Raw genomic sequence first — 25,554 nt, forward strand, 5'->3', positions numbered from 1 at the left:
AATTTCTAATATATTAAAATATGTAATTTTTATATTTTATTGTTATTCTCTATTTGCTAAAGTAAAAATATTCTCACTATAAAAGGATTCTTAATCACATGGCGAATTATGCTTATTGTAAATAAGTTTATGGACTCTTAATCATATCTTTTGGAAAGATTTTGTTTGTCATCAAAGTTTAGGCTGAATTTAGAAACAAGAAGAATAACGAAAAAGAACAAAAAATAATTAATACTAAACAAATTATCATCAACCATATGTTAGGTAGCATTGAACATCTATATATTTCTTTCTATTCTCGTAATAATTATGGTAATCAAACAATTTGATACCCTTTGCAAATAAATCCATCAAGACGGCTACATGCAATTCTAAACTCTAGCTAATTTTTCAATTTAGTAATTAATTTCTTCCATGCTTCTAATTACAACTTAATGCACCGTCGAATGATTTAAATACTTTTTGGGTTTGAACCCTTAAAAAAGTAGGGAGTTAAAAATATTATATTTTAATAAAAGAAATTATACAATTTTATTTATAAATTATAGAAGTGATGAATAATCAAGTCAAAAATCTTATAAGCTAATAAAAATTGCCACTAGAAAAGTGAAGATGATAGACCAACGCATGATTAACGAGTGGAGTCAAATGAACGGCAAGCAAACGCCCGCAACAATCTGTGATTTAGCTTCGAAGGTCCCCTAAACTAATGACATGTCGACGGCTACAAGGCCGTGGCCCCCGCTTGAGAAAATGGGACCCACCAAGAGAAAGAGCATCCAATGACAGGTGTACACATCACATCACCATGACTCCATGACACCTAAACTAAAAATTTCACTTTTAGTCAAACTAAATGATAGGCCTAATATGCCATTCATCATTTCTAATTTTTTCTTTGTAAAAAACAATAAATAAATGGATCCCTCTAAGTTACACATACGTACCTTACATCCTTCTCACATGAATAGTGAGTGGACTCACATCATTCACTATTTATGTGAGAGGGGTGTAAGGTACATGCATGTAACTTAGTATTAGCCTAAATAAATAAATAAACAAAAAGCAAAAGCAATTCCGTAAATTCCGAAACCATATTCACACCGGACACAATTGTTTCTGTAAGAAGCAGTAAATCTCAAACGGATGAAAGTTATTTAATATGTTTAGGGTAAATTTTAGTTTCTACCACATACTCTAAATTTTTTTATTTAAAAAATTATTTCAGATAATACAGCGTTCATGAATTAATTGTGAAATAATATAATTAATTTATATAATTTATACATCAATTAAAATAAATTTTGAAATATCTATCATTATTCATTTCTTATCATTACAAAAAATTTGGAGTGACTAATTGAGTGTTAAAATGGCGTTGGATTGAAAATTAACTGCGGTAAAAGGTAAAAACTTAGAACGTAAGTTAGTTAGGGAAGGTGATTTAAAACCGTCGGCGGAGGCTAATTTAGCTGTTAGCTCCCAAGAGAGAGAAATTCGTTTTTTTATTTCATTTTATTTTATTTTATTTAAGAATTGAAGAGGGAAAGAATCAAAGAATCGCTTTGTATATAAGCCAATAAAATCACGGGCAAATAAATTTTGAAAAAATAAAATAAAAAAGACAGAGCGAGAGGGAAAGATAAAAAGAGTTTTAGAGAGCGAGAGAGAGAGGCCAAATTTGTTGAAGGCCTTTCTTTCTTTAATCTTCTTCTTCTTCTTCTTCATCACAGAGTTCAGACACAGAGGAGAGAAACTCGGCCATGGCCGTGGCTATGCATGATTCTAATGAATCCGTTTCCGTTAACATGGAGAAGATCTACCTCGGTGGCAAAGTTCGTAAATTTTCTTCATTTCTCGATTCTTTGTTTATCTTTTTAAGTTTATTTTATTCATTTGTTTGTTTTTACTTGTGAAACGATTTCTGCGGTGTGATGGAGAATATACGGCGTCGGTTTTTGTGATTCTCCGATCCTTACATTTTTCTTTTTTAACGGTCACAGTACTATTCAGTGTTAGTAGGTTTAATGTGTATTTTTTTATGCTACATTACATTCTTTTTTGGATTTTATTTGTTAATTTAATTAATTTTGCTTCGTTTACTTTCTTGTTCCCGCATTTGGATTTATACATTTCTTCTTGTGAAGCTGGAATCAATTTCTTTTGGTTTATTCAATGTTTTATCTTTCTTCCTTTTTTTTTTTTTCTGGCAGTCCATTGCAGAAGCATTGTTTATGCCTTTTTTTTAAAAAATATATTTTGATGTCTAGCTGTTATTATTAATATTTTTTTTTTGTTACATTTGAGTTTTAAAGTCAATGTCTTCTTTTGATGCAAGAGATTCTTTTTAAGATGTCTTAGCTTTTGTAAGAACACAATGATTAAAATCAGGAATCACTAGGTATTATTTCTTGATTCGTTTATTAACTTTTTGATAAGTTCTGTTAATTTGGTGTATCAAGTAATTTTATGTTTCCCTAAAAACTATAGCACATGGGGAAGAAGCCCTTTTTAGGGAATAATACTATCTGGTTAAAGTAGGAGCTTTCTTTTCTTTAAAGGGTCTAAGCTATAGAAGACAAATGATTGCTCTTATTTTACTGAAGCCAATTCTTGCTGAACAAGTATCCGACTCATCTGAAAATTTAATGGGAGTTGAGTGTTTGCAAGTGTTAATAGCTTTTAGTATTAGCTGGAAAATTTCTGCTTTGTTCTTTTCTCACGCAATTATTTGTTTGTTAGTAATGTGTTTATTAAAACTTTTCAGGAACATCATGTACCCACCGGCCGCGGTTCTGTGTCTGTTATTATCTATGGAGACCAAGACAAGCCTGCATTGATAACTTATCCTGATTTAGCTCTAAATCGTAAGTAGAATGGATTCAGATTTGTTAGTTGCAGATGATTGTAATAAATTTATTGATATTGTATTTGTGAAGTCTAATCCTCATCAATCCATTCATCCTTGTTAGTCTGTTGTTATTTTTTGGAGTGGGGAATTTTGGTCTTTTAGTAATCAGAAAGTTAGCTTCCCCTGCATTTGTTTCTCAATTAGTGATATGAAGATCTTCAAACTGATACTTGCTTTGCTTCTCCGTGTTCTGTTAATTTGTTGATCAGATATGTCATGCTTCCAAGGATTGTTTTTCTGGCCTGAGGCAGCCTCCATGCTGCTTCACAACTTCTGCATATACCATATATGTCCTCCTGGGCATGAGGTCTGTAACTTAGTTCACTTGAGCTCAACTTTTATATTCTTAATGATTATTTTATTTTACATTCAATGGCTGGCCACCATTATTCACAGAGTTTCCTTTCTCGCATTTTCATAAGAGTTCTTGCAGTTGGGAGCTGCTCCAATTTGTCCAGATGATCCTGCTCCTTCTGTCAATGACTTGGCTGATCAGATCCTTGAGGTTCTCAACTACTTTGGGTATGATGCTTCGATGCTATTCACAAGGAGTTAAAAATATATATGGAGTTGTTTTTTGGGTGGCAGTAACTGCTTTTTCTTGAAATTTGTACTTGTGGTTTTTTGGCATATTTTCTGATGACATGAAGTTTTTTTCTTGTTCAGACTTGGTGCAGTGATGTGTATGGGTGTAACTGCGGGTGCTTATATTCTCACCTTATTTGCTGTATGTTTTCTGATCTGATGCTACGATTAATGTTTTCTATATGATTTTCATGTCTATAAATTGACGAGGGCATTGCATTGCAGATGAAATATAGAGAACGTGTTCTTGGTTTGATACTTGTATCTCCTTTATGCAAAGCACCCTCTTGGTCAGAATGGTTTTACAATAAGGTTCTTTTTTTCTGATCCTGTTGGTTATTCTTATATCCAAATGTTTGTACTTTCTTTTCGGCCATATCACTGGAGATCACTTGTAATCTGCAGGTGATGTCAAATTTGCTATATTTCTATGGCATGTCTGGATTGCTTAAGGAGTTTTTGCTTCAGCGGTATTTTAGCAAGGTATTCTAGCTTTTCTGCCCTGGAAGGCTGGAAAGTCATTTTCTTGTTGTTGGTTTCACATATTCTTTTACTTATAGGATAGGTTGATTGATGGGATTATTATGAATTATGATAGGAAGTTCGAGGTACTGCTGAAGTCCCAGAGTCGGATATCGTTCAAGCATGTAGAAGGGTCAGTGCCCAAACTTTTCTTTTCCTATTTCAGTTATTTTTCTCTTGTTCCCTGAATATCTCATCTTCTGAATTCTGATTTTTGTTTTCTTCCATAATTAAATGATGGTTTTTCCAATATTTACATTTGTTTGACTCCTTTTTACCACTGTTTCTTCTCCAGTTGTTGGATGAGAGGCAGAGCATAAATGTTTTGCGGTTTCTGCAAACTATTAATAGGTAAACATTCTGTGGCTGGATTGCATCCTCACTGACATTCTGGTTTTTACATCTTATTTATTATTTGAGAGGTTTTGAGATTCTTGAAGGAGACTTAAAACTTTGTTAAACCAATCTGCAGAAGACCTGACATTACCGATGGGTTGAAGAGACTGAGATGTCGCACTCTTGTTTTTGTTGGAGAAAATTCCCCTTTCCATTCTGAAGCTCTCCATATGATCTCAAAGCTAGATAAAAGATATAGTGCCTTGGTTGAGGTATGTAGCCATTACCATCAAATGTAATGATGTTTGTATAGCATTTATGAAAGGAAGAATGAGATTTTATATATCTGTCATGAAATAAGATAAAATCAAGGATCCACTGCATGCTTGAAGTTGAATCATTGGGACTTTAACATTTGAATTTGTGAACTGATTAAAGTTATGATTTGTGAATGATGTAAGTCATATCGAGTGATCCCATGTTAGGCATGCACAGCACTTGCTATGACATTTACTTGAAACAAATATGGGAAATGCAATGCTCAAATGTGGAGTATGGTTGATTATTTGCAGGTCCAGGCTTGTGGATCAGTGGTGACAGAAGAGCAACCGCATGCAATGCTGATACCAATGGAATACTTCTTTATGGGATACGGGTTGTACAAACCGTGCCCCTTCAGTGACAGCCCGAGGAGCCCACTCAGCCCATCTTGCATCTCCCCGGAGCTGCTCTCTCCAGAAAGCATGGGTTTGAAGTTAAAACCGATAAAGACCCGCATGTCTCTCTAAGCTTACGGTTGAAAATGTAGATTGGGTTGGGTTCATTGACTATGCAAGATGATATGATTCAAAGGACCCTTTTTTTTCTTTTAAATTTTTTTGGTTACCTTTTTTTGATTGGGAGTTGTAGATACAGAACAAGAAGCAGGGGGGGAGTGCAGGAGGATATAAATATAGGGAGGGAGATAATCGTTTACATCATTCAATTCATTTGTTGTCAGCCATAAAAGGAGTCACTATTCTGTTTGTAAATTTAACAGAGGACAGTTGTTATTTATGATGACGAGCAACCAATAATACTGAGCAACTCCCCAATTGTGCTCAACTCTTTATAGTTTTTCTGCTGCACTGGCATATATAATAATACATAGTTAAAATTTAATTAATTTTATATTTTTATTTAATAACTATCAATTGTATATTTTTAAAAATTTAACCAAAAAAAAATTTACATTAAATCTAAATTCAATTTTGACTCCTAATTCAATAGAGGGTATAAAATTGTTACTCTTTAACATATTCGAGATTGTAAATTTCTTATAAATCCATCGTATACACAATAAGTTGATGTAAGAACGACATAATATGTAATATGAGTTTACAACAAATTTCATGTTTAATAATCTTTGATCCGTCAAGTACAATTTTCATTTTCCAAATCTTAAAATGAATGTTTAAAGTAATAATAAATATGAACATTGGGCCACGTTGCGGCTGCTGTTCTTCGTGGATCAGATTAACGGTCAAGATCAATTGACACCGCATTACACAATACGTCGAGCCACTAGTAGATCAAACTGATCAATGTTTTTTATTTATGCAATGTGATTTGATTATTTCTCTTGAAAAAGGCTTCGTCATGTTTTCAAACAAAAAGTACATACACATGGATAATCATCAAAATGTAAATTGAGTGGAACATAATTATTATTTTATAACTAAGAAGTGAAAGTACTAAACATACTCCTGAAAAATTTCAAGGATATAACATAAACGACGATTACAATTTACAAATAATCCAACATCTAAATGAACTTTTTTTTTTCTAATTTTCTTGACAAGACTTGCATGAATTAATGTGCCCACTTCTCGCGGACGTTGAAAGAGAAATATGGACTCGTTCCTGACTGCAAGCATTTGTTTGCGGATGTTGAATGGCCATGAAGGGGGTTCCAGTTCCATGGAGTGAGTGCAGAGCCGTCATCTTTGTTGTTTAAGAATGACGTGAGGCGTGCATAGTCCACAGCCGGTGATTCATCAGGCTCGAGGGGAAGACCACGTAGATGCTCTTGTTTCTTGTCTGGCTCTCGGTCATGAATCTGGAAGTTAAAAAAGGGAGGCAGCACCAGATAATGTTGAACCAGCAAATGCCTTCGCGGGATGAGGCCTGGAGAATGTTTGCCGAAAAGATAATGTGGGCGTGGCATCGCCATTCCGATGGGTTCTTGCATCATCAACAATTTTGATGATCTTATCATTACTTGCTGTTTCCTCAAGCGTGGTGGAATGAGTCTTCTAAACGGAGGTTGCTGCTCTTGTTGTTGTTGTTGTTGTTGTTGTTGGAGTTTCATCAGGCGAGGAGGGATGTTGGGTGTGTGGTGATGATTGTGAGGAGGCTTTTCTCGGAGCAGTTGCTGCTTCAGGATGCGAGGCGGTTCCAGCTTCATCGACTTCCTTCTTCCCATATTACTACTTCTCTAAGCTTACTCTCTCAGTTTTCTTTCGTTTTTGTGACCATTGACCTCTCTTGATATATATACATATATATATATATATATATAATAGTTGTTAGTTTCCTTTTAACCCAAAAGAATGAGGATTCCTAAACAAAATGAAGTTTCTTAATCTTAAATATCAACTTGAATCAAATTAGGAAACTATTCCAAGACAGTTTCCTAATCTTATTCGGCTTGTATGAAAACTTAGCTTAACTTGAATCAAATTAGGAAACTATACGTATCCTCATATCGGGCAAATGCGTCTTGCAAAGAAATTGCAAATGACGTGGGTCTGTTTCTGATAACAAGTAATTGTAACATCGCTACAAATAAAATTCTAAGCTTGCTTTGTGCCCAATAGTTAAACGCCATATCATCGACGGTCTCTATCTTATTAGGTTATGTTTGGGATTAGATAAATTGTGAGATTGGATTAGATTTTGAGATTAATAAAATAGTCTAATCTTAAGGTATGTTTTGGGTGTCATGGACTAATAGGATAGATTAAAGCAAATTTAATCCAAAACAATTGGGATTATTAGTCCTCGTATTTTTATGGGTTTAGGTGGAATAAAATCAAATAAAAAATTTATATCCTTTTTATCACTCTATTATTTTTTATTTAACCTAATATTTCAATAAAAATTAAACATAGAAGTTAATTTCATAATTTTTTTAACCTGTAATTTTATTTTATATAGAATATCAAAATTTTATTCATTAATTTATCTAAACTAGTATTGAATATTAAATATAAAAATAATCAACTATCTCTTTATAGTAGTATTGAATATTAAATATAAAAATAATCAACTATCTCTTTATAGTAGTATTGAATATTAAATATAAAAATAATCAACTATCTCTTTATAGTAGTATTGAATATTAAATATAAAAATAATCAACTATCTCTTTATAATAGTATTGAATATTAAATATTAAAGTCAACAACTATCAATATAATTTAAACAAATTATATTTTTTAAATAGTTATTTAGCTTTATTAAATTAAATTAGTACAATCCTGTCTAATATTATATCAAACAAAAGATAATATTATTATAATTTAATATGATCCAATCTAATTTAATCCAATTTAATTTTAAAAACTAATTCAATTGAATCCAGCCTTCCAAACTTTGCCTTATTGTAGCCTTATTGATTTGATCAAATCTCATCAGCACATTACACGTAAGAAAAGACCATTTGAATATTTAAAAATAATAATAAATGTGAACAGCGGTGGGCGAAATTGCGCCAGCTGTTCTTCTTTTGATCAAGTTAACGGGTCATGATCAATTGACGCCACATTACACAATACGTCCAGCCAGTAGTAGATCATTTCTCTACCGAACAACGAACATTTTTAGGGAAAACGAAATACTGATTCATCATCATAACTACTACTTTAACAGAGGAAATTTACTTTGGTGGCGCCGGGAAACTGCAATCCCGGTCGCCTGAAAATGGCGGACGTAGTGGTGGTTTTTGACTTTGACCGGACATTAATCGATGACGACAGCGACAATTGGGTGGTGACCCAGATGGGCCTCACCCATTTATTCAATCAGCTCCGCTCTACATTGCCTTGGAACTCTCTCATGGTTCGTTTCTTTGTGCTCTCTCATGTAAAAGTTAAAGATTATTTATTTGGATTCTTATTTTTATAGATTTTTTGCTGGGTTTGTTTTGTTTTTGTCAAAAAAAATTATAGGATAGGATGATGAAGGAGCTTCATTCACAAGGCAAAACAGTTGAGGACATTGCAAATTGCTTGAGACAGTGCCCTTTAGATTCCCATGTGGCTGCAGCTATAAAATCAGCCCACTCACTTGGGTAATATTTATTTTTCATTTTGGGTTTTTTTTTATGTCAAGCTTATTTCATTTGAAGATGCCCCCCGTAGAGGTGCTTATACAACATTATAAAAGCTTTTTACCACGCACGTCTGCACCTGAGCATGATTCTTATATCATTTATGTTGATTTGGTGGGTGCTGATGAAACTAACTTAACTTTATGTGGCAATGTGGTTATTTTAGATGTGACTTGAAAATAGTTAGTGATGCAAATCAGTTCTACATTGAGACAATCATGGAACATCATGGTTTGTTGGGATGCTTTTCGGAGATTTATACGAATCCAACTTATGTAGACGAACAAGGAAGGCTTAGGATTTTGCCTTACCATGATTCTACTCTATCTCATTATGGTTGCAATCTGTGCCCTTCAAATCTGTGCAAGGTAATATAGCAAGTTCTTATGTCTATCTCATTTCTAAGGTTTTAAATTATGAAGTAAATTGTTAAGCTTTTCAAGGTTCTGTTGTAATGGATTGAGTTTTCTGATAAAATGATTAGTGATCATCTAGTTAAACCTTTATCTTTATTTTATTTTTTTATAAGAAGCTCAAAAATGTATTAATGAAGAAGATTTAAAAAAGATAGTGGATCACCCGTCCACTAAGAAAATATAAACTAGGACTATTTGTGCTATACAAAAGTATACCCATTCACCCCTATTCAATGCTAAAATCAGTTATAACTCCCTATCTCAAAACACCATCCGAGTTTAGATGTATGAAGAAAAAGGGTTAATCGTGAAACCACTTTGAAACTGAAGCCAAAAGTAAAGCAAGAAGACGAACTCTATCCCACAGTCCTTTAGCATTATCTGCGCTTTTCCCCTCAAAACCTGTATCTTTATTATTTATAAAAGAGGTATTGTTGATATTGCAATTTGATTTTGCATATAAAATCAGTCATTTTTAATATTTATATTGATAAGGTTAGAAACTGATGTTTCGTGACTTTGTGTGTTGGTAAGAAAGCCACTGACATGCCTTGTGAAAGAAGTGTAACCATCATTTTATTATTAATATCTTTTTTTTTCCATCAAGTGTAGTTGAGTACACTGCCGCTGCAGGGTTGTGGTTTAAGTTATAGCTGTGGCATTGTTCAATTTTCATGCCACCTGCTTCTTAAGAGAAGTGGGCATATTTTGCTTTGGATTTTTTCGTTATGTCATTTAAAACTTGTACCAAGTTAAAATAGTTTATTGCATCTTAGTAAGCTTTACACAACTTCCCAGTTTCAATTCATATTGAGTCATCGTTGGAAATTCCTAATGGATTTTGGTTTGTTATTCACTTCTCCTGTCCAGACCTGTTGATTCAAAAAGATAAATGAGATAGTCCCAATGGGGTATTAGTTGATTGCTCACGAAAAAATATTAATATGAAGTTGTCATAGTCCAATAGTTTTCATCGTGTTCCAAGTAAAAATATGTCTAAGCAGATGAGATAGTGAGGTTTTATGCTATAGTTCTGCTTATGGTGCTAAATTTTTCCATCTCATAACACATTTCTATTCCTCCATCTAAATTGTTTTAAAGTTATAATTCTTGTTTTCATCAGGGTTTCGTTCTTGACCATGTTTGCACTTCTTTTGGATGTGGGAAACGAAGATTTATTTATCTTGGGGATGGAAGAGGTGACTTTTGTCCAACACTGAAGCTCCAAGATTGTGATTTTGTGATGCCACGGAAGAACTATCCTCTATGGGACCGCATTTGCAGCAACCCAATGCTTATAAAGGCAAAAGTACACGAATGGAGCAGTGCGGAGGAGCTCAAAAAGATCTTACTCCACCTTATAGGTGCAATCTCCATTAAGGAGGACGTTGATAGTACTGTATCCAGTCAACCAAACTCATCTGAATGTCGGTCTCAGACAATGCCAGTCTACTCATGAAGCATTTCCTCAATTATGTGTTGTTCTCATTGGTACAGGAAACGACTGAATGTTGTCAATGGCTTATATGCAATTTATTTAAATAATTTTTAGTAGATGCTTGGTATTCTGTTCTGATTTTTTTTCATTTTGATTTAAGCAACACCTACAGTTAAGGGTTTATAGTTTGCATCATCTCAAGGTCTTGCCTTCATCTCTTTTCCCAAATGATCTCTATGTCATTTGGTTCAGGCCCTTTGTTTCAAAAACCTGCAAAATCAACCGCCCTCACTGAAAAAGGTGTTGTTGGGCACTTGGGCTTAGGGGTGATCATTTGTGGCACAATCCACACGAACATCATTGGAAGTTTGCGGACTCAGGTTATCCAAATTGAGATGGCTATTAATCGGGTTGAATATGTGCAATTTGTTTACCAAGTGTGTTGGGTTTGAGTTGAGCTCTTGACACACGAACTTGTTTACGACACGATTAAGTGTTCATGTAATCTTGTTGCCTTGACTTGTCTTTTATCCAATATAATTATGCTTTATTTGTATTTTAAAAATACTTTATTTATACTTAGACCAATATTCCAAATATTATTGTATGTTAAACAGATGACAATAAAATAAGTTAATGTCAGTATTGACAAATGCTTTGTTACCTCCAATTACGCTCATTAATTACAGAGAAACTTACATGAGGCAGTCGCACAATGTCTATTAAAGATATACTTTTGACCTGTTTAATGAATTTAACGGTAATACTAATAAATTTTGTTTCAAAGTAATATAAAATTACATTATTTCATTTATAGGTATTTGACAGAAGTTTAGTGGGCGGACACTTGCCCCACATAAATTTTTCTGACTAATTGATGTGGATTTTTTTACCCCGTTTGATAGGCTTGTTTTTCCATGGTTTTGTGCTACGGCTATAATGCATATAGCGCATGGTAGTGTGAAGAACACAATTAAGATTTCTTTAACCTCTAGTCGTAGTATGGAAACATGATCGATGAGTAATAATTTTCTCATAATTTGTTTTCCTTCCATTTTCTTCTAGTGAAATGAGTGGTCAAGATTGAGTTTTAAATTTTGATATTGACAATCAAGCCGGCTTATTTCATTTTATTTATAATTGAACTGATTTTTTTCACTAAATATATAATAGTAGGAGAGAATAAGAGGGAAAAAAATAGTAGAAAAAAAATCACAATTCAATAATAATGCCACTTTCTTGTATCAATTATATTACAACTAGTTAATCATACAATTATCCTATTTAGTATTTCTTACACAATTAGCCGAATGCTTAACCAGTGGATCAAATCTAATCTATAGCCGGACTGTCTGACTCATATAAATGTTTTTGGAGAAAACACTCGGGTTTCAGCACGTGCCCCTTCTTTCTGGGTGATTTTTTCAACCTCAGCATACATTCAATTATTGATGTTGCATTCAAGAACGCAGCTATGATATGACTGTGGTACTGTTTTATAACTGCACCTAATCATTAAATTTAACTACTTAACTATTGAATTTCTCACCATAACTGAATCCAATGATTAAGTGCATCTGCGTATGATACTACACTTGAACCAAACTAAACCCCACGTTCAATAGTTATTCCAAAATTAATAATATTAATAATGGGATTCTGAACGTGGGGCAAGAGAACTAATGCAAAAAAGAAAAGAATCACACTACCATACTGAAACTTTACACGGCCGTGCTTGCAAGCCAGTCAACAAACCAATAATATATTGACTTTTCAAAGAGTCTAACCATAGCGTGGGCTTTCTCTGACTTCAGACTTTGTCTATTGCATATAAAAACCAATCTCAAAGAGACGTTTCAATTCGATTCTTCCAACATTTCACGAATTTATTCTTTCTTCAACTATAAGAAAGAACAGAAAATTCTCTCTTTCTTCTCTCTCTGATAATTGCAAAAGAAGAGAGAAGAAAGAGAGATGGGTATGTTAATGGATGGAATAATAGAGGGCATGCCTGTGTTTGCAAAGGAGCTGGTTGCCGGTGGCGTTGCTGGTGGCTTCGGCAAGACTGCTGTTGCCCCACTTGAGCGCGTCAAGATTTTGTTTCAGGTAGACTCTCTCTATGTTCTTTTTTGGTTCTTGATTGTAATTCTCTGTTATGATATTTGCCTGATGATTCTTTTGGATTCATGTCGTTGAGCCATGTTAGTGATGACCAACTTAAGAAAATGCTGTTTTGATGGATGGTCGCTTTGGTTGGAGATAAATTGGATTTGGTGATTAGAATTTATAACTATTACAAAGTGGTTGTTTTTTGCAAGTGATAATCAAGGCGAAATTTGATACCCTCTTCCATTTTCTCGGTGGTTTACTGAGTCTATGCCGAATTCTAAACTGGGGTACTAACGCTATGTTGGCCTTCACTTCCCTATGAGGTGCCTGTTCGAAGAATCAAAGCACCTGAAATTAAGTCAGGAATGGAGTTCAAGACTTTTTGCTACACCCGCTTAAAGATTGGTACCTTAAATCCTGTGAAACTTGTGTGATAGTAGGAATTGAAATAGATATAGATGAACCAATTAGAAGTGTCAATGCACCAGACTTGAGTATGTCGTATATGGTGGGAAGTTTAAACCAACAATATTTGTACCAGTGATTCACAGACAAGCTGAGGCATTTTGGCTTGTGAAATGCTTAGGCTCACATTGTCAATACTCAGTATGCAAACACAATCCATGCCACTGCCACACCTATAAGGGCTTAGTATCTTGAGTTTCATGCAATATTGTTTTGTTATCATGTTATTTGCTCATTTAAGGCATGGACTGATTCTATGTAGGTTTACTCTTAAACCGAACATATGTTTTCTGAAAGTTAGCTCTGTTATGATAGCAAAAGTCTGCGTGAAGAACTAATTTTTAGATGGAATTTCATTAAAATTCTTTGACTTATTTGTTTGGTGAAATTTCAATAAATATCGTGGACACTTAAAGAGCCCATTTATTTCTACATCATTCACAGATTCTATTAGAACAAATGGCATGTCTCGGTCTTGACATTGCATTGGTGATTCCTTTTTATCATTGTTTTAGGGAATGTGTTTCATGTTTCTGGGTTTTGTGATGCCATTAAAAGACGTTATCTAATGTTTTCATGTTAATGCATGGTCTTAGTAAGAGTTAGTTAAGATATGGACTCCTAAATGTTGTTCATTTTTGCATAAAAGTGGCTACTCTAACAACCCAAACCTGTACTTTTGTGCTTGTCGGTCTCATATTTTCACCTTTCACATGGCAATGACCCCTTGAAGGTAAACATGAATCATGCACTAGCATTGAATCTAGAGATGTACATGAGCTGTGAAGTTGAATTGAATTAGAAATTGGTTTGAACCTGGAAAGTTACGAGGAACTTAGTCATTGATTATTTTCAGACTAGAAGAGCAGAATTTCACAGCATCGGATTGTTTGGATCCATTAAGAAGATCGCAAAAACAGAAGGTGCTATGGGTTTCTACAGGTGGATCTTCTGGACAACACATTTTATGTGAGCGTTTGCAGATTATTTTCTCCTCATCTTAACTATTTAATTTCGCAATTTGCTACAGAGGAAATGGTGCTAGTGTAGCTCGAATTGTTCCATATGCAGCACTTCATTACATGGCTTATGAGGAATATCGTAGATGGATTATCCTCAGTTTTCCTGATGTTAGCAGAGGCCCTGTACTTGATCTCATAGCAGGATCTTTTGCTGGAGGAACTGCTGTGCTGTTTACTTATCCTCTTGATTTAGTTCGAACAAAATTGGCTTATCAGGTAAATGATACAGTAAAGAATTTTAATTTTTTGTTTTCCTGCAAACTGCTGCTTCAGCCCACCACCACCCCCCGCTTTTCCTGAAGTATTCTTTTGAATTTGGATCCACGCTTGCTGGAACCTGGATGTAAACAGAGATGCCTAATCTTTTTAGAAAGTGTCCTGGGGATGGTTGCAGCAGTTTACTGCCTCTTCTGTTGGCTACTTATAAGTGTTAGCAGCCTGTCCCATGAAAAGTTGTTGACGTATACATTAAACTGATAAATTAAATTTCACAACTCTGTCCTGGTTTAGATGACAAAATTGTGGGCTAAGTTGCAGTTTCTCATGCAGATTGTTGATTCATCAAAAAAGAACTTTCAAGGAGTAGTTAGTGCAGAACATGTTTATAGAGGAATTCGCGATTGTTTTCGTCAGACTTACAAAGAGTCTGGGCTTAGAGGTCTATATCGTGGTGCAGGTATGTTTATCAAAACAGCTTGTTTGAGAACTGCTGTCATTGTGTTTCAGTGATAACTAACGCATGGAGGATGATTTTCAGCTCCATCGCTCTATGGAATCTTCCCATATGCTGGTTTGAAATTTTACTTCTACGAGGAGATGAAGCGTCATGTCCCTGAGGATCACAAGAAAGATATAATGGTGAAACTTGCATGTGGATCCATCGCAGGTCTATTGGGTCAGACCTTCACGTACCCTCTTGATGTTGTTAGAAGACAAATGCAGGTACTTTTGTTGTAGGTTTCTGATCTACATATCATTGGAGCAAAGAGTTACAATTTTAACAATTGAAGACATTCTTCTTAGGTTGAAAGATTCTCAGCGTCTAATAGTGCGGAGTCAAGAGGAACAATGCAGACCCTTGTTATGATTGCTCAGAAGCAAGGATGGAAGCAATTATTTTCAGGGCTCAGCATCAACTATTTGAAGGTACAAAATCATGTCATTTATTAGTAGTTTTCCCTCATTAGTAGCTAATGATGTGTTGATGTATATACCAGGTTGTACCGTCTGTGGCAATTGGGTTTACGGTGTACGACATTATGAAATCATACCTGAGAGTTCCAGCACGAGATGAAGATGTTGTAGACGTGGTAACGAACAAGAGAAATAGTCAACCATCGCTTCACTCTTCATAAGGATTTAACTCACTTTCGAATTGGATCAAGATTCTTACTCAAGGTCATCAGAAGCTTTGATTTGTCTGAATTGTGATTTTAAATTGACTGTACCAATTCAAGCCCTTAATCTGTGCAATCTAATATTCTATTCTTTCAAGCTGTATACAGCTTATGTAGATTACATTCCTGCTCTCAGTAAACTGTTACATTAGGTCTAGAGCACAGATATTAAGGGATTATCAACTACCAAACTTAGATTTTTGGGGATTTACCCTTGTAAAGTAATATACCATCCGATGACAAAATTGACAAGTGTACATTCACATATAAGATCAATAAGAGTTTTGATTCAACTACAATGTGAATGTTTTTCTTTTCGAGTCAAGTCATCTGGTGTCATCTTCAAGCTTCACTTCCACAAAGCAACCATTAGATCATTGGTAGATTTTCCGTTACTTATGTGCCTTTTAACTTAGAATAATCTTTCTTGCAAGCTAGAAACAAGTTATACAAACTCATACAAAGTGATGTGGGATGCTCCTATGGTGAGAAGTAAAACTGTCCTGGGAGATTAAGCTCCACGGAGCAACCCCAGAACTCTTTATGGAGTTCCATCAAAACGATCACTAGACATTCCCAAACATGGAGAATAGAAGCAAATGGAAACATGATGGGAAATCTAACGTATATTGCAAGGACATGCAAAGAACTAGGTTGGTTAATAACTCAATTTGCATTGAAATGATACTAGAATCCACATACAAGCACAATGTACAACACCAACAAAATTTCATACAAGTAAATCTCTTTAAAAAAGTTAATTTGGCTTCCTTCATGCGGTAATATTCTAGATTGACAGTCTCTCATGAATAAGCCGAGTTGACAGCTTTACCAATAGTCTCCACATGAGCATTTGCCATCCCTGAAGTGATGAAACCGCTTGTTGTCCCGAACGATTAGCTCTCTTCCAACAATCTTTGACATGATCTTGATTGCATTGTGACAGTCACCACAGATTCTGAGGTTCTTGATAATCCTAAGAGGCATTCTAGGTGGAGTGCTAATCAAACCATAAGCAATTGCCAATCGCTCACTATGATATTGCAAGGCCTTCTCTTTTGCCTCTTCGTCAATGTCATGAAGCACATATCTTGTGTCCGGCACATACCCCGCTTCCCTCATCTGTCCATTCAAGCCTTTCATCTTTTCATACTCTCCTCTGTAGAGGTCAGTACTCCGATAGTCGCTCACTCTATTCTTCTCCTCGAGCATGTTAGTAGCAGATTGCTTCTTCCTTGGAGGCAATGGAATTTTGTCAACAATTGCCTTGGAAGGATCAAGATCACCTAGTAGCTCCTCAGCACGGTCTTCAAGCTCGACATCTCCATGAATTTGAGCAAAATTTCGAAGAGCTTCCCAAACTTCTACTGTGGGCTCAAAAGGCATTCTCTCAACAAACTCCTCAGCTTCAATCAAATGACCAGCACTTCCTAGAACCTTAATAATCGCTATATAATGCTCAATCCCAGGAACAATCCCATAGTCATTCTTCATTATTTCAAAGTACAAAAATCCTTCTTTCACTGCTTCTGCACTAGCACACGCGGCAAAAACCACCAGAAACGTCTCCTTATCTGGATGAGGGCCTGTTTTCCTCATTTGCTCAAACAACATCAACCCATCGGCACCCTGCCCATTTGCCGCATACCCACTGATCATCAAATGCCAAGAACTCAAATTCCTCTTACGCAGTTGATCAAACACCTTGCGAGCGAGCCTCGTATTACAACATTTCCCATACATTTCAATCAATTTATTGTTCAACTCAACATCTTTAACAAACGCTGACGTCCTTAACAATTCATGAACCTTTTTCCCCATCTCAATCGACTTTAAATTCCCACAGGAATCCAGCAACGAACTGAACACATCATAGCCAGCGGATGCGGAAGCGTCTTGACCCATGTACTCTATTGCTTCTCTTACCTTACCCTCTTTGCACAAGCTCAACAAATTAACATCAAGACTCTCTAATTGAGCGTTTCCACGTAATGGGTCGTTCGTATTTTGGCTATGGCCCGTGCCCGTCTTAGGCTCTTGCTCATTTGATGACGGGTTTCTCTGTTTTTTAACAAACCGAGTGTTGCGATAGACCTTGGGGTTTGGGGTTGCGTAAGCACAGAGAGGTTTCACGGGAGACGATGATTTGAGAGTGACTGAATGCGCAGAGATTGAATGGCTGATTTTGGAGTTAAAGTTAGAAGAGATTATCATGGAGTTCGCTGCGTGTTGTTGAATGGATACTAAAGACGCCATTTTTGCGAGCTCTCTTTATGCTGGATGAAACTCAGCTCAACTCCAAATTTTCTTCGTTCTGAAGCACTCCCTTTGATGATGAAGTTAATGGAAAATATCGCAAATCTATTTCGAGAAGACAGTTTCACTAGTTTTGGTTACTGCTGATCCTGATCCTCGTTCGTTATTGGTTAATAACAACTAGGGTCTTTAATGCCTTCAAATTTCTAAAAAACGTATTTGTCTGTTTACATCAAATAGGTTCCCTACTTCGCAGTTGCGACCCATAATTTTTAAAACATGCGATTTAAGAATGTGGTTAAAATTTTGGGATGTCTGTAATTATTACTTATGTTTTGAGAATATGGTCAAAATTGTAGAATGTCTATTATTATTATGGACATTTTAATATTGTTATTATTAGTATAGACACTAGAAAATTTTATTCTAAATTTTATCTTAAATTATTTAGTATGTGATTAATGACTGAATGCTATGGTTGATATTTACTAAATAATTGATTTTTTTTTTAATTTTACGTAAATTAATTAAATTATCTTACTGACTAACGATTGAATATTATATTATTTAAGATGAAATTTTAAGATAACGCAACTCGTCCAATTTTTAATGTAATAGTAGATCAGCCTTGCTCGATATTTATCAAACACATTTATCGAACATCCCAACCTTGCTCGAATATTTATCAAACACATTATTTCAGTTTCAACTTAATAACATTCTATTTGGGATTGGTTGTGTGGTTATCGTAGGTCAATTGCGCATTGCATTACGTCACTACCGTCAATAAACAAACACCAAATATGTCATAAACCCACCTTTTATATTCACATACAATATTGTCAATATAATCAAAATCACGTTTCAAGCAAGTCTTGCAAGATATTCAATGGCTGAGACTTTGGTTTGGTTTCTTTTTAGTACACTGGAAGAATGACTAAAACAGAGAAGCATATTCTAAGCCGAAAGACAGAATATTCTACAGGTCTACAGAATTATTCATTTCATTATTGCTTACATTATTATTTACTCTTCCATTCAAGTTAAAGACTGAGCTTCATAAAACAAACAGTTCAGCACATTCTGATTTGATAGAGATCCTCAAATCCACTAGAAAAAAAACTAAATATCTGTAACAGCTGCAACATTGTAATGCAATATTACCACAATCTTCTTATACATACATAATACAGTCACTACTAGATAGCAAAATGAGATCAATTGATCAAATAATATAATCTGACCACTCAGAGATGAAGGATGTATGATCCATGGACTCCCCTGGACATTCCTCATTTGAAGAGGTCTTCTCCTTTCCTCCCACCAACCTTGCTGGGTTCCCCACTGCAGTGGCTCTTGCTGGCACATCAATCAGTACCACCGACCCAGCCCCAACTTTCGCACCCTCTCCAATCTTCACGTTCCCTAATATGGTTGCTCCAGCCCCGATCAACACCCCATCTCCAATCTTCGGGTGCCGATCCCCGCTTGCCTTCCCCGTACCGCCAAGTGTAACATGATGCAAGATTGACACATTGTTGCCAATAACTGCGGTCTCACCTATTACCACACCTGTTGCATGATCAAACAAAATCCCTTTCCCTATTTTTGCAGCTGGGTGTATATCAACAGCAAACACATCAGAGATACGGGATTGTAATGCTAGTGCCAGCGGCCTACGTGACTGAGTCCAGAGCTTGTGTGCTACTCGGTGAGCCTAATACAAAAATCCAAAAGAAAAGGCAGTTAACATTGAATTAAGCTATAAACCAAGAAATGACACAGATCCAATTTCCTCTCCATTTTTTGTCACTCCAAAGAAAAATTCGTTACATGCACCATTCTAGCATTATAAGAAAAAAACTTAGAAAACATTAACAATCCATTTCATGAACAATCACACTAGTATAATGGAATTGTCATTTACACATACCCATAAACGGGAAAAATATCTGCAGCACTTAGCAATCTTCATTTTCCTTAAAGATGGAAAATAGACCAACCAGTATACAGCGACTGCAGAGCATGTGTTTACGTAAAGTCTAAACTCAGTTTATTTGCGCAGAGTTTAGGGTACGGTCATGAGAGTTCTTGTAGAGAAAGAAAATGCATTTTTTAGAAGAAGCTAATCAAATGCTTCTTTGAAAAGCACTGGAAGATCTTTTATTAACCTAGAAAAGGCATTTTTTAAGAAAAGCACAAAGAAATAAAGCACCCGAAGTGCTTCTGTCATCCATCTATTGCAGTTAGCCGCCATAAAATCAATCAACACAGATGAGATGTGGCAAAAGGGCCCAAAAAAAAAAAACTAATACTTTAATCATTGAATTAAATTAGAAGTTGAAGCTAAGATTATTTAATTGTACCTGGCAAGCCAAGAAGCCTTTGTAATTGAGGAGGCAGTGAGAGAAGGAAACGCAAGCAGGGTCACGGACACGGGCGGCGCGAAGATCGGCGACGGCCGCGGCGCGGAGAGCGGGGTCGGAGGAGAAAGTGTCCAGAAAGAGATCGTACAAGAGAGTGGAGAGAAGCGTGGAGGAGCAGAGCTTGTTTCCCAAATGAAACGCCAGCGATCTCTCCAAGGAAGAGTGAGAGAGGATGGTCGAGTAGAGGTAGCTGGCTAAAGCCGGCTCAGACTCGGCGTCGCGGCGTGCCTCGGCTTTTATCTGGGCCCACACCCAAGCCTCGTCGTCACCGGCGGCGTGTGTTTCCATCGTTAAATTTCGCGCCGGAGATGGGTACCTGAGCTCGCCCGCCGGCATCTTTCTTTATTTGTAAAAAAAACAATCTTACCCACTTGTTCCGAGAACGGAGGATCTAAAACCACGAAACAGTCTCGTGGCTGCTAAGGGTGGAGCTACGTGTCTCAATCGATCAGGATCTACTGATGGCTTTAATCGTTTGGAGAAAGAATCTTGGAGGATGCACACAAATTAGGATTTTTTTTTTCTCTTTGTCGGGTCGGCGCACAAAGATGGCAAAAAGTGGGTTTCGGTCGGGTTTTTTTTTAAGTTAAGGCCCAAATTCACCGTAAAATAAATAAGAGGGTCCAGTTTGGGCCGATTTCATTGCGAGTTTGGATTTTTATTTATTTATTTTAATTTTTTTAAATTATTATAAATTTGAAATGAGTTAATAATTAAAAAGTTGTTATAATCATAAATAAATTAAAGAAAATAAATATTTCAAAGTAAAATAATAATAAAAAAATAAATATTTAAAAATTTAAAATAAAATTGGATTTTCTAATTTAAGTACTTTTTTAATTAATGAATGCATAAAAGAGAGTTTAATATTTTAATTTTAATTTTTTAAATCATCATTGATTTATAAATTGAGAATTTAAGTTTTTTATGTTATTTTTTAATTTTAATTATATTATTCTAATTTATAAATTTATTTTTTTGAAAAAATATTGGGCTTGGGCCTGACCCTGATTTTTCTTGAGCTCTTATCTAGACCCTCATATGTGAGGATCATGATGAAACCTGCAAGCCTGCACTAGGATAACCCGAGCTTTTTTGTCCACCTTATGCATAATCGAGAATCTGAGATGTAATGAGCCATGTTCGATAAGTATTTCGTTTGGAATTTTTTGAATTTATTAAATTTCTATCTATATTTATTTTAAAAAATAAATTTATTATAAAGAATTAAAATTATTTGTCAATGGTCATTAATCTTTTTCTCTCTCTACTTTATAATTACATATTCTCTTTTTACTCTCACATACTCCAAATTAAACACTTAATTTTACTTCTTTTGAATTTTTTGGTATATCACAATCTATATTTTATAATTTCTATGTATAAGATTTTTTTTTCAATTTCATTAGCTTTTAGCTTTTATATTTGGTAAAAATTAACTTTTTAATATTTATTAATTTTAATGGCTGATAAAAATTTGGTGATGTTTATTTTTAAATGATGGGTGGTGTTCCTCTTACTTGGGGGTTGTTTGTTTTCTATCACTTTTGTCTAATTATAAAATATTTAAGTTTGAATAAAAATACTTAAATATTATGGCTTTTGTCTGAATAGCAAAATTATTTTAATAGAATTTTAATATTCTCTCTCATTAATACCCCTATTAAATAAATTTATTTTCTATTATATAAATTATTCTTTTATTATTTTTTAATTCCTTTTTTTGTTATTTGCCTCTATTCAATTTTTTTTTAATGAGAATTTTAAATATATTAGTACTTTTGGTAAGTGTGTTTTATAATAGGTCCATCTCTTTATATTTATATTTATTATATAAAAATATATTTTGAATTTTATTTAATACATTAATTTTAACTCAAATGATTAAAAAATTCTTTATTGGTTTATGTAATTAACCTGAAAAAAATAATATAATATACTAAAAAATTATAAGTATCATATATTAATATAAAAAAATACATGTGTTAAATATATATTTTATTTTTCATGTTTTGTTAAAGTAAACATTATCAATTTTTTTTTACTAATCTAATAACTTATTCATAATTTGTCATGTGTTTAACTAAAAAGTACAAGCATTATTAATATTTATGAGGTTACCTATGTCAAAATATCATATTCCAGATGTTTTCTTTTTGAAAAGCAAAGAATTTACGACTTATACAAAGATTTTGAAAAAAAAATAACAACTATGTCATTTAGATATATGTATTCAAGTTTATTCAAACTTCAGTCAAATTCAGATTCATTCAAATTTCAAACAAACAAAAAACAAACGCTACCTATTATTTGCAGCTAAAAGAATATATCTTAATGAATTGATGAGAATTTGTGAAATTGAGAAGATAAAGAGAAGAAAGAGTTAATTAAGTATTTTTTTCAAAAATTATTTAGATAATAAAATTCTTAATTAAAGAGAGAATATAGAAAAAAAATTTGTGAGTTGAAATAGCCTCACCTAAGTCTTCAAATGGATTTGAGTTTGTTTTTAATTTTTTTTCCAACTTTCTTGGTAAACAACGCAAATTGTTTGAACACCCCCAAAATCATTGCAAGGAATAATACAAGAACCAATGCATAATATTAACATAAATATGCGGACCTTCGTACCCTACATTACATGTTATATACGTCAAAAGGAATTGACAAGCTAACCATGAGTTTTTTACCATATTTCACAACTTCTCTTTTATTGGTCATTAATCTAGCGATCCTTCTTTGTCTGATGTTTATTACCCGATAATCGTAGCCTAAATATGCAGAACCTCACAACATACAATCAGCTTCGTCATACAACCAGCAGGAAGCCTGCAGGAGCTTATTTCTTGTATGGATGAATTCTTCCTTTAATGCTGCCAACACCTTCCACCCCCTTTAACTGATCTTCTGCAACTAGAGCCATTGCGCGTGGGCGCTCCACAGAGAGAGCTTCCTCCATAATTCCAGTCACTCCATGATCTAATTGTCAAACTCTTATCCGAATGCTGCCAACACTTTGTATTTGCCTTAACCTGCCTTCTGCAATACGAACCATCAAGTGTTTGTGCTCCGCAAACAAAGCTACCATAGCTCGCACCGTATACATCAGATTTATGATCTTGTGCAACTGAAGTAGATTTGGTCCCTTGAATCTTCCACCCTTTGTGCTGCTCACATCTCACTCTTCCTTTAACAGGTTGCCTGGTGCAGAATGTCCCACCCCCTAACTCCACCCCACATATGGTATCATATTGCAATTTGGCTTTAGATTGTACCCTTCCCTGTCTATACATTTCGGGGGAATTTAAAGCACCAGGAGCATTGGAATCAACATACGCATCATGCCCATATTGTGATGATCCTGTTGACTTGGAATTTGATCCACAGTTTTTTCTCCGGTTTCGCTCTTCGCCCTCACTAACAGAGCATTTTTGGGCCACCATTGGTAGCTTCGTCGGGTCAACGTCACACACTTTGGCTTTCCCTTTCATTGTCAATGTTGATGCTCTGATCCTCATACCTCTGTGTTCAATGCACCTCTTTCTTTGTTCAACAGGTGGCATTTGACAAACAGAACCATCACCTAAGGAAACCCCACAGATACCTGTATGGCCCTCATCAGCACCGTATCTATCAAGAACAAGCCTAGGCTGTGATTTGGTAAACTTAATAATTTGAGGCAAGAAATTGTGACCCTCCGGGCTTGCTTTGATTTTAATGTCTGCTGGCCAATGATTGAAACGTAAGAGATTCCTGATAGTTTTCGGAAACTGAATATTGTTTGAAGCAACTTCATCGAGTTTCCGGCGGACATCAGCATGGCGACGTTTGCCGTTGTTGCCTTTGTTCCACGCATAATCAAATTTATCGAGAATCTTTCTTTCTGTTTTCTCAGCATCTTCCTTGTTTTTCATCTGACAAACATTGAGGTGGGAGCAAAAGAAGAAAACAAATCAAATTTCAGAAATCATATGCCAAACTTTGCAAGCAGGCCCTACTTCAATAATGTATATCCGTGAATTAACCAGAACCACTCAAATGCATTGAGCTTATACATAAATGCAAACGATTGTTTCTCTATTCATTACAATTGAAATGCAAACGAATCTGAAGAGAACTTAGTCGTGTTATCCTCTTGGTCAGTTCGCAAGTCTTGATCGTTACAGAATGTGAGGGAACTTTTTGATTTATGGTGCCTTGACTAAGCCCAGTTTCAGTTGGTAGTTAGTACCAGCGAAAGAATATGCAATATGAGATAATTCAGAATGTAGCACTCAAGAGAGGAATGGACACCAGTCACGCCACAAAATCTATTTGACAATCTCCATACAGACTTCAAGTATCTCTCTACGTGAATTTATGCCTCGTCTATCAACCAAACATATAGAACCAAATATATTGAAGCAACTCAAAACTCACTTACAGGTGCCGATCTGTACACAATGGAATAGCCTCTGCGGAATATATCCTCAAAATATCGGCCCGAGTCACAGCCACTATTCAAGTGAGCACCAGTACGGCCATAGGCCTGGAGTCTTGCTCGGACACTCTCAGCTTGTCCAACGTAAACCACAATTACCCCAGCGCCCGGTACAGCTATTCCAAGCTCATAGAGTCCAGGACCCGTGTCATTCGGAAGGTTATGAACCTTGTATCTTTCCGCTCCTTCCTTCCCATGAGAATGATTTTCCCAATCTGACGGTCCAACAAGTTCCTGAAATAAACTTACACAGAACAAGCACAAAAGTGAAATCACTACACCAGTAACAATAATTTCTCTCACAAGATTTTTAGTTTTCAATGCTAGTAAGTTTTAACCTTCCATTTGGAGAATTGGGAGTCATGATTGGTTCGCTCGCAGTCTTCTCTTTGAATCCTAGCTATAATGGCCAACAGAGCTGCTTCCATTTTCTCAATGATCTGCCGTGGCAAGGCAAGACTGTTGCATATTTAATTTGCACCTTTTAACACTGAGGGTGACGCGACATTTTAACGAAAGGACCAGATTGCCCATCAATCAAAGCACTTGCTATGTAACTGTTAAGTCTGTGACTGCCTTGTCGGACTCCACTTACCAAATGGAAACTTGGAGACGAAGGAGTCAGAGAATCTTCGTTATCTTATCTTTGTTGAATTATAGGCACTGGCTTTAATTTAGTGATTGTGAAAGAAATAGTCCTTTACTGCTTCATTCACTGCACAGTTGAATTATAGGCACTGCCTAGTCTTTTAATCCGAAAAAACAATTGTCACCTTGCTTTTTTTTTTTGTACTTTTTCTACCATTATATTACAAATGC

At 35.2% G+C, this 25,554-nt stretch overlaps 6 protein-coding genes across 8 annotated transcripts; 3 read left to right on the forward strand and 3 right to left on the reverse strand.

The window, feature by feature from the left end:
• The first annotated feature begins 1,539 nt into the window (after window positions 1–1,539).
• LOC18055620 (protein NDL1) lies at window positions 1,540–5,480 on the forward strand. The gene is made up of 11 exons (XM_006451360.2): window positions 1,540–1,835; window positions 2,768–2,867; window positions 3,121–3,218; window positions 3,345–3,433; window positions 3,578–3,638; window positions 3,722–3,808; window positions 3,902–3,979; window positions 4,095–4,151; window positions 4,314–4,369; window positions 4,491–4,626; window positions 4,927–5,480. Exons 1-11 carry the CDS (start codon window positions 1,764–1,766, stop codon window positions 5,140–5,142), a joined length of 1,050 nt encoding a protein of 349 aa, XP_006451423.1. The 5' UTR covers window positions 1,540–1,763; the 3' UTR covers window positions 5,143–5,480.
• A 2,686-nt stretch (window positions 5,481–8,166) lies between these two features.
• Window positions 8,167–11,136, forward strand: LOC18055621 (thiamine phosphate phosphatase-like protein). The gene is made up of 4 exons (XM_006451361.2): window positions 8,167–8,455; window positions 8,566–8,687; window positions 8,893–9,094; window positions 10,266–11,136. The coding sequence occupies exons 1-4, from the start codon at window positions 8,318–8,320 to the stop codon at window positions 10,599–10,601; spliced, it is 798 nt and encodes a 265-aa protein (XP_006451424.1). The 5' UTR covers window positions 8,167–8,317; the 3' UTR covers window positions 10,602–11,136.
• Window positions 11,137–12,396: 1,260 nt separating this feature from the next.
• Window positions 12,397–15,872, forward strand: LOC18055622 (mitochondrial carrier protein CoAc2). Of its 2 annotated transcripts, none has more exons than XM_006451363.2 (7): window positions 12,397–12,686; window positions 14,011–14,096; window positions 14,185–14,392; window positions 14,726–14,852; window positions 14,934–15,118; window positions 15,200–15,322; window positions 15,394–15,872. In XM_006451363.2, the coding sequence occupies exons 1-7, from the start codon at window positions 12,555–12,557 to the stop codon at window positions 15,529–15,531; spliced, it is 999 nt and encodes a 332-aa protein (XP_006451426.1). In that variant the 5' UTR covers window positions 12,397–12,554; the 3' UTR covers window positions 15,532–15,872. The 2 variants fall into 2 exon arrangements, with proteins under 2 accessions (XP_006451426.1, XP_024033722.1); XM_024177954.1 differs by lacking the exon at window positions 12,397–12,686 and adding an exon at window positions 12,712–13,094.
• A 292-nt stretch (window positions 15,873–16,164) lies between these two features.
• On the reverse strand, window positions 16,165–18,014 carry LOC18055623 (pentatricopeptide repeat-containing protein At2g15690, mitochondrial). The gene has a single exon (XM_006451364.2). The coding sequence runs from the start codon at window positions 17,827–17,829 to the stop codon at window positions 16,402–16,404; it is 1,428 nt and encodes a 475-aa protein (XP_006451427.1). The 5' UTR covers window positions 17,830–18,014; the 3' UTR covers window positions 16,165–16,401.
• A 787-nt stretch (window positions 18,015–18,801) lies between these two features.
• On the reverse strand, window positions 18,802–20,791 carry LOC18055624 (serine acetyltransferase 5). Its single transcript, XM_006451365.2, has 2 exons — window positions 20,196–20,791; window positions 18,802–19,546 (listed from the first exon to the last, which is right to left on the reverse strand). The coding sequence occupies exons 1-2, from the start codon at window positions 20,589–20,591 to the stop codon at window positions 19,055–19,057; spliced, it is 888 nt and encodes a 295-aa protein (XP_006451428.1). The 5' UTR covers window positions 20,592–20,791; the 3' UTR covers window positions 18,802–19,054.
• A 2,047-nt stretch (window positions 20,792–22,838) lies between these two features.
• On the reverse strand, window positions 22,839–25,291 carry LOC18055625 (protein EFFECTOR OF TRANSCRIPTION 2). Of its 2 annotated transcripts, none has more exons than XM_024177955.1 (3): window positions 25,074–25,291; window positions 24,679–24,969; window positions 22,839–24,169 (listed from the first exon to the last, which is right to left on the reverse strand). In XM_024177955.1, exons 1-3 carry the CDS (start codon window positions 25,161–25,163, stop codon window positions 23,123–23,125), a joined length of 1,428 nt encoding a protein of 475 aa, XP_024033723.1. In that variant the 5' UTR covers window positions 25,164–25,291; the 3' UTR covers window positions 22,839–23,122. The 2 variants fall into 2 exon arrangements, with proteins under 2 accessions (XP_024033723.1, XP_024033724.1); XM_024177956.1 differs by having other exon boundaries at window positions 24,679–24,979; window positions 25,074–25,179.
• Between the last annotated feature and the right edge of the window lie 263 nt (window positions 25,292–25,554).

This window comes from Citrus clementina, unplaced genomic scaffold, assembly GCF_000493195.1.
Source record: "Citrus clementina cultivar Clemenules unplaced genomic scaffold, Citrus_clementina_v1.0 scaffold_1, whole genome shotgun sequence".
Classification (NCBI taxonomy): domain Eukaryota; kingdom Viridiplantae; phylum Streptophyta; class Magnoliopsida; order Sapindales; family Rutaceae; genus Citrus; species Citrus x clementina.

Excerpts from the sequence above, each read along its gene's own strand:
- LOC18055622 (XM_006451363.2), top strand. The coding sequence starts at position 12,555 with ATGGGTATGTTAATGGATGGAATAATAGAGGGCATGCCTGTGTTTGCA. Across the intron at positions 14,393-14,725 it reads GAACAAAATTGGCTTATCAG|ATTGTTGATTCATCAAAAAA; the intron begins GTAAATGATACA and ends TTTCTCATGCAG. Across the intron at positions 15,323-15,393 it reads TCAGCATCAACTATTTGAAG|GTTGTACCGTCTGTGGCAAT; the intron begins GTACAAAATCAT and ends TGTATATACCAG.
- LOC18055621 (XM_006451361.2), top strand. The coding sequence starts at position 8,318 with ATGGCGGACGTAGTGGTGGTTTTTGACTTTGACCGGACATTAATCGAT. Across the intron at positions 8,456-8,565 it reads TGCCTTGGAACTCTCTCATG|GATAGGATGATGAAGGAGCT; the intron begins GTTCGTTTCTTT and ends AAAAAATTATAG. Across the intron at positions 9,095-10,265 it reads GCCCTTCAAATCTGTGCAAG|GGTTTCGTTCTTGACCATGT; the intron begins GTAATATAGCAA and ends TGTTTTCATCAG.
- LOC18055624 (XM_006451365.2), bottom strand. The coding sequence starts at position 20,591 with ATGCCGGCGGGCGAGCTCAGGTACCCATCTCCGGCGCGAAATTTAACG. Across the intron at positions 19,547-20,195 it reads AAGGCTTCTTGGCTTGCCAG|GCTCACCGAGTAGCACACAA; the intron begins GTACAATTAAAT and ends TTTTTGTATTAG.
- LOC18055623 (XM_006451364.2), bottom strand. The coding sequence starts at position 17,829 with ATGGCGTCTTTAGTATCCATTCAACAACACGCAGCGAACTCCATGATA.
- LOC18055620 (XM_006451360.2), top strand. The coding sequence starts at position 1,764 with ATGGCCGTGGCTATGCATGATTCTAATGAATCCGTTTCCGTTAACATG. Across the intron at positions 1,836-2,767 it reads AGATCTACCTCGGTGGCAAA|GAACATCATGTACCCACCGG; the intron begins GTTCGTAAATTT and ends AAAACTTTTCAG. Across the intron at positions 4,152-4,313 it reads TCGTTCAAGCATGTAGAAGG|TTGTTGGATGAGAGGCAGAG; the intron begins GTCAGTGCCCAA and ends TTTCTTCTCCAG.
- LOC18055625 (XM_024177955.1), bottom strand. The coding sequence starts at position 25,163 with ATGGAAGCAGCTCTGTTGGCCATTATAGCTAGGATTCAAAGAGAAGAC. Across the intron at positions 24,970-25,073 it reads CCCAATTCTCCAAATGGAAG|GAACTTGTTGGACCGTCAGA; the intron begins GTTAAAACTTAC and ends AGTTTATTTCAG. Across the intron at positions 24,170-24,678 it reads TTGTGTACAGATCGGCACCT|ATGAAAAACAAGGAAGATGC; the intron begins GTAAGTGAGTTT and ends AATGTTTGTCAG.